The sequence below is a fragment of the Arvicola amphibius genome, chromosome 4, assembly GCF_903992535.2.
Source record: "Arvicola amphibius chromosome 4, mArvAmp1.2, whole genome shotgun sequence".
Classification (NCBI taxonomy): Eukaryota; Metazoa; Chordata; class Mammalia; order Rodentia; family Cricetidae; genus Arvicola; species Arvicola amphibius.
The window spans coordinates 45,203,961-45,222,923 of NC_052050.1; the positions used below are offsets into that span (position 1 = coordinate 45,203,961).

General features: G+C 44.3%; 1 protein-coding gene across 1 annotated transcript in view; it reads left to right on the forward strand.

Moving 5' to 3' along the window:
- Positions 1-18,963, forward strand: part of Vps53 (VPS53 subunit of GARP complex) — a 136,047-nt gene that overhangs the window by 51,846 nt on the left and 65,238 nt on the right. Inside the window, exons 7-11 of the mRNA XM_038327391.2 lie at positions 805-924; positions 10,973-11,051; positions 14,469-14,612; positions 15,047-15,189; positions 16,344-16,488. Of these exons, the coding sequence (XP_038183319.1) occupies positions 805-924; positions 10,973-11,051; positions 14,469-14,612; positions 15,047-15,189; positions 16,344-16,488 (631 nt within the window). The remainder of the gene's footprint in view (positions 1-804; positions 925-10,972; positions 11,052-14,468; positions 14,613-15,046; positions 15,190-16,343; positions 16,489-18,963) is intronic.

Sequence of the window (18,963 nt, forward strand, 5' to 3'; positions counted from 1 at the left end):
ACTGACCTGCTCCTAAGAGAAATAATGAGGTAACATTACAAACAGATAGGAAGACATGAAAAGAACACTGACAGAAATGTGCCATGACAAAGAAACCAGGAACCAGAACGTGCTGATGGCATGTCTCCTGAGGGAGTTCTGTGGGTGCTGGGAATTGAGTCTGGGTCCTCTGAAAGATCAGCCAGTGCTCTTAACCACAGCCATCTCGCCAGCCTACAGTTGTTGGTTTTATCAGCATCTTTTACTTAAGCTTCATGTTACCCTTGGCAGTAGGGCAAGTCGGCCTCTCTGGTGCCGTTGTTTATCATTGGCTTAAAGCTGCAGATTGTAGTTAGCTTGGAATCACAAACAGTCATCCCCTCTTGTATTCTAGAAACATGGCTTGGTTCTCCCATGCATCATAATCCTCAGTGACATTTTATACAACGCTCCCTTAAATCCTGCTCCTGACACAATGCCAGCTCAAACCAAGTCTGCCCAGAGTCCCCTCCTGCCACCCAAGGAGCACCCAACAGACACATTCCTTTTTGCCCCATGGCATATAACATACATAGCTATTTAGCAGATAGTTTACCTTCCTTCAGTGCTTACTTGACACTCCCGTACTTGAATGATGTCACCTGGAGAGCTGGAGTTAAATCCTTTTGTTTTTCCTTCCCCAGTGCCCAGCACCATATATATCCAGCACTTGGGAAGTTTCATTAAATCTGGCTGCTGCCTGTTTTAGAGCTATTGAGGTCATCCCACATCTCTATCTTGTGTCTTCAGTGTTTGGTTTCTAGTTCTCAACTCCTGTCCTTGCAGAGCCATGACCAGGCGCAGACAGTATGGAGAAGTTGCCAACCTCCTTCAGGGCGTAATGAATGTTCTGGAGCACTTTCACAAGTACATGGGAATCCCACAGATCCGGCAGCTTTCTGAGAGGTAAGATGTCCTTACAGACAATGCTCTTTCCATAAGAAAAGATGGTTCCACATGTTTTCCCCCTATATTCTGGGAAGCAGCTTCAAATGTTACGTGTGCTCACTCTCCGTTTTTAACTCGCCTTTGGAGGCTGCCCGAGTCAGAAAGTACACTCGTATGTATGTTAGTATGCCCAGCTCTCCACTGTCTACAGAACTGGTTGGGCTAAAGCAGTTATTTTGCTCATGAAACTTGGCCAGGCTTGGGTAATAATTCATGTCTGCTCCATGCACCATCAGTTGAGGCAGCTGATGACGGGACCCGAGGAGCCATTGATGTTCACTGTCTCCTCAGCCAGGCTATGGCCAGGATCCCTGTTCTCCTGGGGCCTAAGGATGAATGTACCAAGAGGCTTTGAGATCACAAAACCATTGAGATTCAGGAGGGGAAAAAAAACATGTCTTCCATTTTTTCTCTGACGAGAGGAACGCCAAAGGCACAGTGTGAAAGCAGCATGTGGGGTGGTGAATGCCATGGCAGTTTTTAGACAGTGCACGGTGTCACCCGAACTTGATTCTCAGACCACAGTGATGAGTTTCTTTCTGGACTTCTTTCTTCTTACCATCCTGGAGGTTTCCCTAGAATTTCTTTTAGTTATTTATTTGTGTTTTATGTGTGTATGTGAACTTTTTATGTGTTGTGAGTTAGACATACATATATGCACCGTGTCTGTGCAATACACATGTACCTAGTGTCCATGGTTGTCAGAAAGAGGCACAGAACCCACAGAACTGGAGTTGCAGATATTCATGAACCACCACGTTGGTGCTGGGAATGGAGCCTGAGTCCTCTGGAAGAGTAGTAGGTGCTCTTAACCGATGGCCATCTCTCTGGCCTCCACCCTTAAGTTCTGATCTCAGATTCAGGACCAGTGAGAAGACAGATTCCTAGGAGGAAGAAGAGGCTCCTGAAGAAGGAAGGGGACAGTGAGTTCAGTGTCTCTTTGGCCCTTTCTATTGGAGATAATACCAGAAAGCAAAGGCAGTGTGAGGAGGCCCCTAGCAGCACTGTTATTATCCCATCCTCTCAGGAAAGCCTGCCTGTTACATATTTCTGTTTTCTTATGTTTCTTTATCTAACTATACAAGTAATATAAATATGCATTTTCTTTTATTTAAAAAGTCAAAACTAGATGTGGGTGGCTCACATCTATAATCCCAGGAGGACTCAGGTGGTTGAGCTAGAGAACTGGCCTGAGTTTGAGGCCAGCCTAGGCCTTAGGATGAGAACCTCTTTCAAAACACTAACAAAGAAAAAGACAAAAAGTGAACAGACAGGTGTGTCTGAATTCCTTTAGTTTCATTTCGAATCCTCTGGCACTTCCTGGGAGGAGTAACTGCTATCAGCTTATTGGGTCTCCCTTTAGATTGTCGCCTGTACACTACACTGTGTTTGTAGAACTGCCTCTTTCCATGTGTGGACTGCCATAGGATAGCTTGTCCCAGACTAGTTAGCTGTTTCCATATCCCTGGATTCCTGATTCTGATTCTCAAGAAATACCTCCTTTCACACATGTGCAAGTAGAGTAGATTCTAGGTCCTAAGGTTATATGCATATGAAGTTTTAAGAACCACTGCTCATTTTTTTTTCCAAAAAAAAAGCTTAATAGGTACACAGAACCATCTGGAAGTGCTTGAGGACCTGTTTCTCCATCCCTCACCAAATTAGGTGTTGTTCGTTTTCATTTTATTCAGTCTGGTAGATGAAAGTCATTACCTGCTCCCTTTAATTTTAATTCCTCAATAACTCATGATTGACTCTTTATATTTTCCCTGTGAAGTATCTTTTGGTTGCTTTGTTTTGTTCAGTGTCTGACTGAGCATGTAGGGAAGGATGCAGATACTACTCCTGGCAATCACATTACTGAGATTTAAGCCAAGTAGAGGTTACCTTCAGAGCTCCCTCCTGCTCCTGGTATCTACCACTTCTTGTCTTTATATTTTCTTAGGTTTTAGAATTATTTTTTTTTCATTTTATGTGTACGAGTATTTTGCCTCTATCTATGTGTGTGCACTATGTGTGTTCCTGGTACCTGTGTTGGTCAGAAGAGGACTTTGGAAGTATAGGTAATTGTAAGCCACCATGGGGTGTTGGGAACTGAACCCAGGTTCAATGCAGGAAGAACAAAGTGCTCTTAACTGCTGAGCATCTGTCCAGTCTCTGTCTTTTCATTTTTGAGTAGGCTTTGTTATTTTCTCCTTTAATCTTGTTCTACCAGGAAACCCACAGACTACCTAGTATATCACCCACTTTCTTGTCTGACTTTTGACTTCTGTTTAAATCTTTTCATAATTTCTAAGAATTTGAGGCAGGCAGGCTGGATGGTGGTGGCGCATGCCTTTAATCCCAGCACTCGGGAAGCAGAGGCAGGTGGATCTCTGTGAGTTCAAGGCCAGCCTGGTCTACAAGAGCTAGTTCCAGGACAGGCCCCAAAGCAACACAGAGAAACCCTGCCTCGAAAAACCAAAAAAAAAAAAAAAAAGAAAAAAAAAAAGGTATGAGGTAGGCAGGGGAGGTTGCTGCATGTGCTGGGTATACTGTCTTACAGTGGAGATGTCAAGGGATTGTTAAGGAATGTCGGAGTAGGTTGGCAAAGCGCTAGGGAAATCACCACCCTTTCCCTCATCCTTCCTAACCCCTTTACACTTAGAGGTGGCTGATTGCCATATCAGACTGGGAATGTGAACAGCCAAGAATGTCCATGAGCAAGACTTCATGAGCTTAGGAAAGGACCCACGGATGGAGGAAGCAAGCCTGCTCTCAGTGGGTAGGGAGGAACAGGAAGGTAGCACAGCATGCTCTAGTCTTGGGGTGACTCAGAGTGCTCTGTTGTCGTTCTTTTCTCCTGTCTTTCATCCACCTAGCATACATGTACTGTGTGCTTACTGTAGCCTAGGCCCTGCGGATGCTAAGCACATGCTCTTCCACTGAGCTATAGCCCCAGCCCTTCCAGCCCTCCTCCCCCCATTTTTCTGATCCATAGTTAGATTAATATGGCAGTGCAGGCCCGTGGACACTGAGAACAGCTGTATTTGACTTTAGATTTTAAGAGCCTGCACCTACGAGAGATCACACCATATTTATCTCTCTGTGTCTGGTTTATTTCATTTACTCTTAAGTCCTCAAGGTTTATCCATGTTGTTGCAGATGTCAGTATCTTCTTTTAAAAAGCTCTTTAAAAGCTGGATAAAATCCCACTGCATGTATGCACCACAGTTCTTTAACCCATATTTGCCCATCAAAAGACACGTTTGTTTCTGTGTCTTAGCTGTTACAAACTTACTGCTGTGAACCAGGCAGGGCAGCTATCTGTAAAGAAGGTGGATTTCATCTCCTTTGGGTATATGCCCTGTGTAGATTCATATCATTTTCCATAATAGCCTCACAATGAAGGTCTCTGCCAGTGGTATTGAAGTGTTGCCATCCCGCACCCTCACCAACATGTACCGTTTTCCTTTTAAGGTTAGTCATTCTGGTGACCTATAGTCTCAGATTTGGAGGCAAAGATGGGGAGGGTCAGGAATTCGCTACAAGTGAGGCTTTATCTCAGTGAGGCTGGTTTTTCTAAATTCATTTGTGTGTGTGTATGTCTGTGTGAGTGTATGTGCACATGTGTGTGTGGGTACTTGTTGGATCCCTTAGAAGTGGAATTAATGATGAGCCGCCCGGAATGGGTGCTGGGATCTGAGCTCAGTCCTCATGATTGAGCAGCAAGTGCTCTTAACCACTGAGCTATCTCTCCAGCCCCTCATTGGTTTTAATTTTTATTTATTTGCTTATTTATTTGTTTGATTTTGGTTTTTTTCTATTTACTAATTTTTTATTGCTTTTATTGTGTTTCTCTCTCTTCTTCCCTTTTCCCCTTTTACCCTCTTCCATGACCCTCATGTTCCCAATTTACTCATGAGATCTTGTACTTTTCTCTTTCCTGTTTAGATCCTGGTTTTGGTTTTTTTGAACAGGGTCTCTCTATGTAGTTCAGCCAGGAACTTGCTTTGTAGACCAGGCTGACCTCGAACTCACAGACATCCACCTGCCTCTGCTTCCCAAGTGCTGGAATTAAAGGTGTGCAGCACCACAACTGGCTTCTTTTTTGGGGTTTTGTCTTGCACATCTCTGGAGATAAGTAATGTTGAACATTTTTCATATACCCTATTGATTTTTTATGTCTGCCTTGAAAACAGTGCTTATTTAGATCCTTTGTCTGGTTTTAAGAATTACATTTATTTTATTTTGAGGGTGGTGGTGTTTGTGAGTCATGGCATGCAATGGAGGCCAGAGGATAACTTTTGGGAGTCAGTCCTCTTCTTCCATAGTGTGAGTTCCTTGGGTCAGACTCAGATTCTTGGGTTTGTGTCAGAAACCTTTTCCTAAATGTCTGACTGGCCTCTTTGCTTGTGTGTGTGTGTGTGTCTGTCTGTCTGTCTGTCTGTCTGTCTCTCTCATTCTTCCCTTCCTCCTTCCTTCCTTCCTTTTTTTTTTTTTTTTTTTTTTTTTTTTAAGACAGGGTCTCAGAAATTCCAGGATAGCCTCAGACTCTCCATGTAACTGAATATGATCTTGATTTTCTGATCCTCCCCCAGTACCTTCTGAGTGCTGTGACTTAGACCTGTGCTCCCAGGCCTGGTCATGAGGTGCTGGAGCCTGAACCCAGGAGCAGCTGGCTAGTCAGGCCCTCCACCCACCAAGTATATCTGACCCCATTTGTTGTCTTTATTTGGTCATATCCAAGCTCTTTATATATTTTGGATACTAACCTTAGTGAGCTATACAGTTCCCAATATTTTCTCCTGATTCTTTGGCTGCCTTTTCGTTTTGTGGATTCTTCCCTTTTCTGTACACAAGCTCTCTTTACTTTGAGACAATTCCATTGCTTTTTTCTTTTTCCTTTTTGCCTGTGTTCTTGTTGTACTATTTATTTTTCCAAAAAAAAAAGTTTTGTTTTTTTTTTTCAGGCTGGAAAGTTGGCTCAGTGATTAAGAGCATTTATTGCTCTTGCAGATGATCTAGGTTCAATTTCAAGTACCCACATGGCAACTCACAAACTCTGAGGACACCAAGCATGCATTTGGTGCACAGATAAACTTGCAAAAATAAAGAAAAAGAAGAAAAAAAAAGGGGAAAATGTATACACAGTAATAATAGACTAAATAAATCTTTAATTTCTTAAAGGTATAGTTCTATAAATTCAAAGAAACTTGGGACTGTTAGAGTGACATTTTCTTAAAGCAGTGGTTCTCAACCTTCCTAATGCTATATCCCCTTAATACAGCTCTTCATATTGTGATGACCCCCACCATAAAATTATTTTCATTGCAGCTTCGTAACTGTAATTTTGCTAGTGTTATAAACTGTAATATAAATTTCCAATGATCTTAAGCAACCCCAGCGAAAGGATTATTTGACAACCCCTGAAGGGGTCTCGACCCACAGGTTGAGAACCATGTCTTAAAGCGAGGACTGGAGGGAAGGAGCCCGTTAATCCATCCTGCAAACATTGATCTTGTTCTTAGTTTAGAGCCTGTGTTTGTGATAGTCTGTCAGCGCAGCACGCCCTAGTCTGCAGCTCTGAGAGGAATGCGGTGTGAGAGCTGCTTGCTTGCAGTGTTCCGCTGCCATCAGCTTTCAAAGAGGTGCTAACATTTGGAGAGAACTCCAGACTTCCTATTTTTAGCATCATTCTGGTGAATTGTCCTCCCTTATGTTTATATAGTGATGGTGGAACCATCTGGAAATAATCGAAATAGCTGTTCAGAGGGAGGCAGGAAAGCTGAGTGACCCTGTGCATTGCTCAGTGTAATGCCTTCTGTCTATAAATCGCAGAAGTCATATGCAGGGTTGCATTCTCAAGTCTTTGCCTGTACATTTGAAATATGAAGTTTATGGGTCTTGATTTGCTATTTCTTTCAACTACCCTTCTGGCAAATGCCTAAATATTTAATGTAGTATTAAAGGAAAGATTTTTTTCTTTAATATCTTTATATTTCAAATCCTCTTGGCTTAAGCATATCCATGAGAGCAAATGCTTCTAGTCAGTCAATATTTCCTAAGAAAGAATGGGAGATTCTTGCATTTCTTTATAAAAACAAAACTTTGAAACCCTTAAGTCCCCCCCCCCCCCCCCACCGCCCCCAGAGCTGTGTCTAACCTCTTACTTGAGAGAGAAGCCTGGCAGGTTGGGAAGTCACATGATGTGGTGGGAAAAAGAATGGAGAGGTCTGACTAGTGTTTGACAGTTCTGTCTGGGCCTCCTCAGAATAAGCTGTGAGGGCCACATTACAGGATCTCAGAGCCTGCGGCCAAGTCTCTGTGTCATTCTAGGCTGAGAGTCTTGGTAGCACTATTATGTTCTAGTGTTTGACTAACCCCTTGCATTCTGTGAAGGCATCAGGTGGAGTCAGTGCACTTATTTCAGGGCGTGGAGGGGTTCCTTGCACTGTCAGAAGATAATGGATGGACCCTGCCTTTTCCTGCTGTTCTTTCCTGTAAACTCCAGTTTTCCTACTTTGTCGTCCTCCTGTCACCGCTCCTTCCTTTTTTGTTGTTGTTGGGGTTTTTTGTTTTGCTTTGTTTTTCAAGACAGAGTTTTTCTGTAGCTTTGGAGCCTGTCCTGGAACTCACTGTGTAGACCAGGCTGACCTCAGACTCACAGAGATCCACCTGCCTCTGCCTCCAGAGTGCCAGGAGTAAAGGTGTGCGTCACCACACTCAGCTGCTGGAAAGACCTTTTAATCCTTCCTGCTGCACATTAGTTGGTGGGCTGATGATGAGTCTCTCAGCTTATTTCTAGGATCCTGTTTAGACAATTGATTGTTGCATTAGTTTCTATTACTGTGAGGAAATAACAAAGAAAAAACAGCTTCAAAGAGGTAATGGTTGCTGGACTAGCGATGCATGTCTTTAGTCCCAGCACTCTGAGGCAGAGGCAGGCAGATGTCTTTGAGTTTAAGGTCAGTCTGATACACATAGCAAGTTACAGACCAGCAAAGGCTACTTGGAGACCCTATCTAAAAAAAAAGAAAAGAAAAGGAGTAAGGCTTATTTTGTTTCATGGTTTCAGTCCATGGTCACTGACTATGATGCTTCTGGGCATCTACATAAGGCAGAGCATCATGTAGGGAGCACATGGCAGAGCAGGGTGGCTCACCAAGGATCTGAGGACAAAATATATGCCCATCTTACTGGCTCAGTGGGTCCAGATGCTTATCACCGAGCCTGACATGCCCACCCCAGCCAGAGACCGACTTCTTCAAACCATGCTCCATTTCCCTGTCGCATCATTTCTCCATAACCCCATCAAATGATGAATCTGCCAGTGGTTTAGTTCGTTGGTGAAGTTCATCTTCATGGTCCAGTCACCTCTCAGTAACACTACCTGAAGACCAAGCCCTCAACACAGGAGCCTTTTGGGACTCGTTCATAAGCTGTAACCATTACAGAAGCTGTGGCTCACCAGAGAATATCTGTGCATGTGATCTCTCTTTGTCAGTAGTATCTCCAGGGGATAGCTGCTCCTTCATCTCAGTCACTGGGAGACAACCATGGCTGCAAACAGTTCTAGGCAGAAGCTTATTTTTCTGCCCTAATGTTAATGATAAATCCCTCTTGCCACCACTTGTAAAAGTGAGTACTATTGCCAGCTAAAACAGTAAGTTGGTTGTTGTGAAATTATCAGTACTGGAAACACACTGAAGTCCTCTAGCACAGGCCTCATTCCTCACCCCTCTCTCTCTCTCTCTCTCTCTCTCTCTCTCTCTCTCTCTCTCTCTCTCTCTCTCTCTCTCTCTCTCTCCCCCTTCCCTCCCTCCCTCCCTCTCTCCTTCCCTCCCTCCCTCTCTCCTTCCCTCCTTCCCTCTCTCCTTCCCTCTTTATGTGTATGTGCCCTCAGAGGCCAGAAAAGACTGTCGACTCCCCTGGATCGTAGTTACAGACAGTTGTGAGTAACCGGGTATGGGTCCTGGGAACAACTTTGGTCCTCTGGAAGAGCAGCAGTGTTCTTAACTGCTGAGCCATCTCTCCAGCCCTTTTCACAATGGTTCTTAGTTGTGACCCACTTAGAGGAAGTAACTTATTACATGCAGTTTTTTAGTGGCACAGCTAAGTCTATCTGGTCTCAAACGTGACTTTAAACATTAGAAATCATTACAGATGGGAACCTGGAATTCCCTTTCCTTTGTACTCCAATGCCAAGACCATATGTACTTTGGTTGTCTTTCCAGCCACTGTAAGAACATAGAGGTTGGGAATTGTAGTAGAGTAGAGTTGAGGTAGCAGAGATAGAGCTGAGCAAAGCAGCCTCATGGAGTGGGGTGGGCCTCACCTACAGGATTTGTCCTGTGCTTCAAGAAAGAACTGGTGCTGTCTTTGCAATTCCAAGAAGAGGATCAGAACAGAGGGGCATGAGCATCCGGATCTCTGCCTTGTGACCAGGCCCACAGGAAACAGCCTGCTGGCTCGCTCTGGGGAGTGGCAAGATGCTCTGAGAAGCAGTTTTATGAAAGCGCATTCTTTTCTCTCACATCAGACTTTACACTCAGGAAGTTTCCAGATGTCTCTTGGGCAACTCCAGGTGGGGGTGGGGTGGATTCCAGCACAGCCTTATCTTGAACACAGACTTAAAAGAATACAAACTCACCTGTAGGAATGGTTTGGAACATATGAAGACAGTGGAAAACCCTGGAAAGTATTTGGGATCAGGCCTGATTATAACTATGCCACAGGAAGAAACTGAGTGTTCTGGGTCATGCCTATGCGCTTGTTAAAACATAAGATCTCAGCCACATGCCAGGTTCTCCTCAATAGCCAAAGAAATTGTGGTTTTAGGTTGTTCACTATTTCTAGAAACTTTATAAAATCAATCCAGAAGTTGCAGGGTGGAGTCCAAGCAAGGAGGCATGCTTTGGCAAAGCGCGTCTTTACGTCAGGCTCAGGGAGGTCCAGAGCTGCCCAGGAGCCTAGCTCTCTAGCTCTGTGCCTGGACAAGCCGGGTGTCACAAGCAGAGGCAGCTGGCTGGTATAAGGAGGACACGATTGTAGCACTTGCTGATGTGCACTTCCTGTTTCAGCCTAGCTGCTTCTCCTTTCTCCTTTCAGTTGGGCTGGCTGTTTCTTGAGCACCAGTATTGGTCCTGCAGATGCCATCAAGAAGCAGCCCACCCTGCCTTCTGCACATTTTTCCTCACAGTCGGTCTTTCCCTCACATTCTCCTGAAGTTACATCCCCATCCAGTGCCCATCTCTTGTTTGGCCTGTCTTGTCTTGTTTTGTTGTGTGAGACATGGTCTTAAAGTGCATCTCCTTGGTCAGGCTTCGAACTTGCGACCCTCCTGCCTTGGCTTTTTCAGTGCTGGGATTACAGATGGTGCCCTTTGCCCTTAAACAGTAGTTTATTGATCAACTGGCTCTTTTTCTTTTATCTTAGAGAACATTCTTTTCGTTATTTGCTTTAAATATTAGGTTTCTGAATTAAAATATAAGAAGCGAATATAAAGCCACTCTGAAACAGTCTGAACTCTTCCCACTCTGCCTGTAGGAAGGGAAACAGTTGTTTTAGTAATCTGACAGATTTGTGTTTGCTTGAGGTGCTGGTATATAATATTTCCCTGCAGTATAACCTACCCCCAATGAAATTTTGTAAAGATCAGTATATATACCTCACAGTAGGTAAAGGTGACCTAGAACTGTATCTTGAAGGGCTGAGAGCATAGCTCAGTGGCAGAGCACTTACCTCTCACGCTCGAGGTCATGGGTTCAATCCTTAGCACTGAAAAAAAAAAGAAAGAAAAAAAAAGAAAGACAATCCATCATGAGATGCCTGTATCCCTGCTTCTGTGTGACCTCTCTTGCTTCTGCCTGACATCTCTTACCTAGCTGTACATCTCTTTTCCTTCCTTCTCAGTTGATCACCTACAGAGTCCTAGAGTCTTCAACAGTTCCTAACCTTGTGGATCCATTGTATACAGGAATTTGAAAACGTTGCCAGTCATTAATACAGTCCCTTTCTCCCCCAGGGTGAAGGCTGCGCAGACTGAGCTAGGACAGCAGATCCTGGCTGATTTTGAAGAGGCGTTTCCTTCACAGGGTACCAAGGTATTGGTCTGCGTTTTCCCTCCAGTCTTTAGGTTCCCACTGTGCTCATACTGCATCCGGCAGTGTGAGATGTGTGAGTGTTGATACACGTGGTTTCATCCCAGAGGTGCTGGCTGGCACAGGCCAACTGTCTGCCGACTCTGTTTTAAGTATCTTGATGCAATGCTGACCGTTGATCTGTGTCCTTCCAGCCTCAGAAAGAGGACTTGGGCCAGGAGTGTGATTTGGATGGTAGAGTACCTACCTAAGCTCTCTTGAAGCCTGATTTTGATCACTAGCCCACATAAATTGGATATGGTGATGCATGTCTGTAATCTAAGCCCTAGAAAGATGGAGGCAAGAGAATCACAAGTTCAAGTTCATCCTTGCCTACATACTGAGCTTGAGGCCAGCCTACATGAGATCCTCCCTCTGGGGGAAATAATGAGGAGTCTTTTGGTTTAATTTAATGTTTGTCAAATCTTGCATTTTGTCTGCTCTATAAACTCACATTTTCCCCTCATAGCTGTGCTTAAAAAAAAAAACAAAAAATTTCAAACCACAGTGTTTTTTAGAATTGTTACATAACACTGGCTTTGGTTTGGTGAGTAGACAACTGGGAGGTGTGTCTAGGAGCTTATGTAACTCTCATGACACAATCCAGAGATCACTTTTAACGATGGGAATCCTCTTCTCTGGGATCTTCGAGCTCACTGTGGTGGAGCTGTCTCTGTTGTGTCTGCAAGGCCTTCGCTTTCGCTTGGGAGCTATTGGGTGCCTGTCTCTCACACAGGCTTCCCTCCCTTGGCTGTCATTGTGCTGGGAAACTGCTATTAGCTCCATCCTTCACATTGCAGCAGATGTCATCTTAATGCCTTGCATGTGTCGGGGAGGGCAGAACCCGCAGAAGCTTGTTTTCTCTATTATTTGAGCTGTTTCAAGAGAAAGCATTGTTGAAGGCAGAAGCGAAGCTGAGCACATGGCCAGCAGCATTCCTCACCGGGCTCTGTGGGTGGAGATGGGGATGGATATACATTCACTCGTGAGCCAAGGAGCATTTCCTGCATTTGCTCCAGAATTCAATAACTGGAAATATCTTAATCGCTTTTCCTTTGTGCTCTGTATTAGGAAGTAGGTGGGGATGGCAACCCTGGCTTTGATAGATTACTTTCTGTAGGCGACCAGCTCCTAACCTTAATGCCTTTGTGTTTTCCTGCTGACTGCCAGGAATCTGATATTCATTTGTGAAGCACTTTGCTTCGAGAACTGCATCTTTTAGTCACTTGATGTAACTCAGGAAAGGCATAGATTGGAAAGCCATTATTCCTCATGGCCCTCTGAGGAAAACGAAGTTCTCAGAAGCAAAAAGGGATGGCTGGTGGCTGCTATTTTAGACTAGTGCTAGTTGTAATTAGTAGTCTTCCCAGGCAACTGCTTTCCTGTGCTTGCTGCCCCATCCCATTGCACGATGTTTCAGAAGGATGTGGGTGAAGGCTGTCTTTACCGTTTGCCTATCATCTAACTATGGTCTACTTTCTACCTTTCTCCCAGTCTCGGTGGGCATATGAAGTTAAAAGGTTTTAACGACCTGACTTCCTTTTCTGACTGTTACTTAATGGGATATTGTTAAGTTTTCTTTTTCCGTTTGATTTTTCTAAAAGACCTGTGTTACTAATCCTGGTTTGCAAATTTGAACCAAAACTTTTTTTTAAAAGTATTGATTAGTGGTTGTGCCTATCACCCCAGCCAGCATCCTAGAGACTGAGGCAGGAGGATCATGAGTTAGCTCAGACTATATAGCAAGTTCTAGGCCAGTCTGGGCTATATAGGAAATATCCTTTCTTAAGAAAAAAAATTAATTAACAATTTAAAATGAAGTATCCAAATGTGGTGGTTTGAAGGAGAATGGTCCGCATAGGCTCATGTGTTTGAATACTGGTCCCCAGTTGGTGGAAGTGTTGTGAAGGATTAGGAGGTGTGACCTTGTTGGAGATGTGTCCACTAGGTGAGGTTTTTGTGGTTTAAAAGCTCGTGCCATTCCTGGCTCCCTCTCTACCTCCTGCTTTTGAATGAGGATGTAAAGTCTCAAGCACTGCTCAGTGCCCTGCCTGCTGCCATGCTGGAGCCATGAACACCAATCAGCTCTCTCTTCTATGAGTTGCCTTGTTTATGGCGTCTCTTCACAACAATAGAAAAGTACTAAGACACCAAGATAATTTAGTAATTTTATTTTTGTAAATGAGAAAATTTGAACCTCTAAGCCTCTAAGTTTTGGTGTCCATGACTTGTCAGTGAGCTCAAGCATTTTCATCCTGAAGCCAGAGTTAAACATTCTATGTATTCAGAGGGCAGCAGAATGGCGACTCAGAGTAGAGCAGGTCACATTGTAACAGTTTGGGTCCAGGAACCTTGTCTGATATTTGAACATCAATTGAGATGGACAGAATTGATAAAAACAAACAATCAGGAAAGCTTTGGAAGAACTTCTGCTCATCCTGATTTAAGCCCATTGCTTTTCAGGTGAGGCTCAGTAACTTCTGCCAAGTCACCAGGCTACGTAGCAAACCAAGAGCTTCCAAGGGTTCTTTGTACTATAGGGATCCTGGTCAGCACATACATTCAGTGATGCATTAGCAGCAGGTCAGTGAGAGGCAGTTGCTCTGGTAGTAAACAAGGCCCTTCTTAGCTGCCGTATCCTTACAGCCCTCCCCACCTCCGCCCTTCGGGTCAGGGAACCGGTGTCTCAGTAGTTCACCTCTGGCAGTCTGTCCGGGTGATTGGCCATCAGTGAAACGAGTCTGGTGGTTTGGGATTTTGTGTGGGTTTTTAAAACCACCACCCTCTTTGTCGCAAATATAGCTCTTTAAGAACAGGAATGACAGTTGGGCATAGTAGGGCATGCCTGTGATCCCAGCACTTGGGAAGCTGAAGGAGAAGGACCCTGAGTTTGAGGCCGGCCTGGGCTATATAGCAAGGCCTTGTCTCAAAGCTGGCAAGCAGGCAGGTAGGCAGGCAGGCCACAGGCCAGCTGGCAACAGGGAGCCTAGGAAGGTTGGAAGCAGGAAAAAATGGTACGTGTGAGCGATAGTGACTTTTGGGCCCCTTCAGTATAATATCTGTTGTCGTTCTGGCTTTCTAGGCCATTTCAGTTTGATACACGGGAAGTAAAATTTCCTGTGATCTTTGCTGGCTCTCTTTTCTTGAATGTCTCACTCTTGAGTCACAGGCTGGCTTTTAGGTTGGCTACTGCAAGACTAGCTTGCTGTTTTTTTCTCTAAGAACCAATGACTAAGATGTCAGTCTACTGTAGCAAGACCAGATGTCCAAGAAGAGGAGTAGTAACAGCGAGAGACAAGGAAGAAGCAGCTGTTACAGGCCAGGAGAGAGAGGTGCAGGTACTTCTGCCATTTAACTGGTGTATGCTGTTTGTTTTACCAGAGGCCAGGAGGACCCAGCAATGTCCTGAGAGACGCGTGCCTGGTGGCTAATATCTTGGACCCCAGAATCAAACAGGAAATCATCAAAAAGTTTATTAAACAGCATCTATCAGAGTATCTAGTACTTTTTCAAGAAAATCAAGATGTAAGTATTGGCCAGATGAAACAATTTAATTTTACTAAAAAAGAAACTAATGCTGCCAAGCCTCTTGACCTATACTTTACTAGTACAATTAACTATTTGATAGCATTGTGCCCTGAGCCACAGATCCCCAGGCTGACTTTACAGGCTAGAGGATCTTCACCATTTAAAGTCACTGACCATTCAGAGAAATTAATGAAAGCTATCTTCTCCCCCAGAAGAATGCACTTGTGCGTAACACTTTCTATACAGTAAAAGCACTCAGAGCCCTGGTGCCCAGCCATGGACCCTATGTGGAGAACTAAATCCAGTCCAAGTAAATAACATGGTGTAGGTTCTGTTAAGTGGGAGAAAGATGGAGGTTGGCTGCCTTTCTTGGGTCCTAGTTTTTGCTTGTTATTCTGAGCACTGAGTGCTTTTGTTCCTCCCTTCATGAGGTCGCCTGGCTGGACAAAATTGACAGACGTTATGCCTGGGTGAAGCGCCAGCTTGTGGACTATGAGGAGAAGTATGGTCGGATGTTTCCGCGCGAGTGGCACATGACGGAGAGGATCTCAGTAGAATTCTGCCATGTGACGAGGTAACTCTCAGCTGTCTCCTGCTCATAGGCCTGATGCACGGTTTCATGTGACTGAAAATTTGAAACTACAGGCCAGATATTGGTGCCCACCTTCAATCTCAGCATTTGGGAGGTGGAGGCAGGCAGATCACTGGGTTTGAGACCCTGGGATACATAACAAGTTCCAGGCCAGCCAGGAACTTTTTTTTTGTCCTTTTTTTTGGGGGGGGGGGGTCTCAGAATAAATACATAGAGATGTAAATATAGTAATAACCACATTATTAGATTTGTATTGTAAATCTTGATGCATTTTTACTGGGGTATAACTTCACCAAAATTTTTATTTTATGGTGTGTATAGTCTCCCTATGTCTCTCCATGGTTGATGCTAGAAAGAAACAATTCATGAGTTTTAAAGTAACTTTTATTACAATTTATTGTTATAATTGTTGTTTTATGATAAATTATAAATTATGCTCTTATTGTGCCTAATTTATAAATTAAACCCCTCCATAGAGACATGTGTGGAAAAAGCATAGCATGTGTAGGGCTGTGTACTACCTAGGTTTCAAGTGTCTGAGGAATGTTCTTAGACTGTGTCCCCTGCAGGAGGAAAACTGGTACATTTCTAGTCCCCAGGCTTTGACTGAGTTGGTAATAGACCTCAATGTTTGAAATGATCCTGTACATTTTTTCCTAAATGAAGATATTTTCTTTCACACACATAGACACATGCTTGTATTTTGTATTTTATTTTAAATTTTATTATATTTTATTTTTTTGGTTTCTTTGTGTAGCCCTGGCTGTCCCTGGAACTTGCTATGTAGACCAGACTGGCCTCAAACTCACAGAGATCTGCCTGCCTCTACCTTCTAAGTGCTGGGAGCATGTATTTTTTAAAATACGTATTTCTTTTTGATTTATGTGTATATGTATATCCTTCATGTAATATGTACCATATGCATGCCTGATGTCATGGAGGCCATAAGAGGGCAACAATTCCTTTGGAACTGGAGTTACAGATGGTTGGGAGCTACCGTGTGGTGCTGGCAACTGAACCGGGTCTTGTGCAAGAACAGCAAGTGCTCTTAGCTGACAAATCATCTCTCTAGCCCCTTTGTCATAAATGAATAAAAGATGTCTGTTTGACTGCAGTCTTCTCTCTTTACTTTGAAGGACAGAACTTTCCAAAATCATGAGAGCCAGAGCTAAGGAAATTGAAGTGAAATTGCTTCTTTTTGCAATTCAGAGAACAACTAACTTTGAGGGGTTTCTTGCAAAACGCTTCTCCGGTTGCACCCTGTCAGACGGAACTCTGCTGGTAAGACCTTCCCGAGGGAGCTGGATCTGGGTACCAGAGGCTGGGGTAGCCCGACTTCATTCACTGTTTCTCTGGCTCTGGTCTCTAGTGACCCTTTCCTCTCCGATCCAAAGGAGCTGGGGCCACAGACACATGCCACTGTGCCCAGTTTAAGTTATTTTTAACAAGGGACATGCACCAAATAAATGATTTCCAAAACTCCTAACAAAACGATGGGGAATCTAAACTTGACATGATTATTTTGTTTTGTTTTTAATTCCTGCCATATGTTCCACACTGAGCTACGTGCGTTTCTCTGCCATCAGTTACTTTGATTCATCCCTGTAGAAGGTTCCTACTATGCTTGTTTTACTTCAGAAGTCATAGAGATAATCATACAAACAGAATTGCAGCCACTCTGGTGGAAGAATAGAGCTGGAGTCAGGCCAGGAGCACCACTCACCTGTCCATCCCTCACCCTGCAATGTCCTCTAGCTCCCAGGTTTCCCGTCTTAAGGTTCTGGCACTTTGGTAGAATCCTCTGTAAGTGAGGGCCACAAACCCACCGAAGAGGACCACTCCATGGGTAGAAAAAATATTATTAGGAGACAAACTGTGAGTGTCTCATGGGAGTAGAGAGCAGCAGCCCAGCTGGGAGAGCAGGTGGGCTTTATGGGGTCCTGAAGGCTTAGGGCAGACCCCACCCTCTCTTGAGCAGGGTCCCTAGGCCAAGCCTACCAGGAGGGATCTGTGCCTGCTGCAGTCAGGCCAGTTTGTCGGCAGCAGGCGATTTAGGGAGGAGAGGAAATCTAATGAACAAGGTCCTTGAGTCACAGAGTTTCTGAGAAATGCTGGGGCTTAAGTTTCTGTTTCCTCATGGCCGTCACCCCCGGCTAAGCTCAGGGAGCCAATGTAGGGTATTGGCAACTGTGTGCCATCTTAGGAACCCACTTTGTGATATAGAAATGATGACAGTCCTATTTTAAAGCAATAGCTCAAGTCTCTTTCTGCTTATACTCACTCATGATCTCATTAAAGACAACTGGAATCACAAAATAGGTTCCATGCTTAAGGTGTGTAGAACCTGGGTGTGGTGGCACAGACCTGTGATCCTGCCTGGGAGGTGGAGGCAAGAGGTTGAGAAGTTCAAGGTTATTCCCAACTACAAATTAAGTTTGAGGCCATCATGGGCTTTATGAGCTCTGACTGAAAAAACATGCAAGGAAAGAATAACACAAAACCTTCACATAAAACAAGAAAATAAGATATATAGACAGTCCTCTGCATACTAACTCATTTTCAAAAGTGATTTTATTTTAGTACTAGAGTAAAAAATAGGCCACAAATGGATGAAAGTATCCATGTATTAGTTACTTTTCTATTTCTGCAATGAAACACCATGACTTTTAGAAGGAAGGGTTATTTGGGCCTGTGAGGGGGATGAGAGTCCATTGTCATCCTGGCAGAAAGCATGGCAGCATGAAGGCATGGTGGCTAGAATAGTAGCAGACGGCTCCCAACTTGAAGCAGAAGCAGAGAGCAACTGGGCTTGGCCTATGCCTTTTGACACTTCAAGGCCTGCGCCCTGAGACACACTTCCTCCAGCAAGGCCACACCCCTAAAACCTATTCAGATAGAACCACCAACCAGGGAACAAGTATTCAATTTCCTGAAATTATAGAGAATATCTCATTCAAGCCACCATAGTCCTTAAAGAAAGTAAAAGTCAGAAAAGCCACAGAAAGAAGTGTGTGACTGGGGCTATGGCTGTAGCTAGGTGATAGAGTGCTTGTTTTGCAAGCTTAAGGCCCTGGGTTCAATCCCGAGTACTGTCAAAAGCAAAAACAAAAACCAAACCCCAGGGAAATGTGTGTGCCTGCCGAGAAGCCTTTGCCTGGCCTCACCTGCCAGACGCTCATGCCTGCACTCCTCCCCACAGTGCTGCCTGAGCCCTCTTCTCAGCAGCAGCTTAGCCTGCTTCAGCCTCACAGGACAGAGAATTTTCAGCACTGAGTACCAGGTGTAGTCCACGAGCTCTCATGGTTTCCAGCTAGCCAAGCTGGGAAGTGCACAAGGATGGCTTCTGTGGATCAGAACTCCAACTATGTGAACAAGACACAGGCCCCAGCAACAGATTCTGGAATTATATACCTGCCCCTGTCAACAGGACCCCACTCCTGGTGATTTCTGCTACTGTTAGATCACGTTAGGATCACAGATGATTGTGCTGTAGCTGATTACCAGGGAAGTCTGCAAACCTAGGTCTGTCCAGGACATGTGACATTGTCACCAATCCAAGCAATCCCCCAGGGGTCAACAGTGCTAGGGTGGGGGCTTAGAGGAGGACAAGACAGGAAAAGGCCATGCGGAGTAGATATGGTCAAAGTGCATGCAGATACTTGAACAAGAATGTCATCCTGAAACCATCACTTTATAGAAGGAGTATGCTGTAACTAGGAAGTAAATAATATGGCCAGGCTTGTAGACAGGCTGATG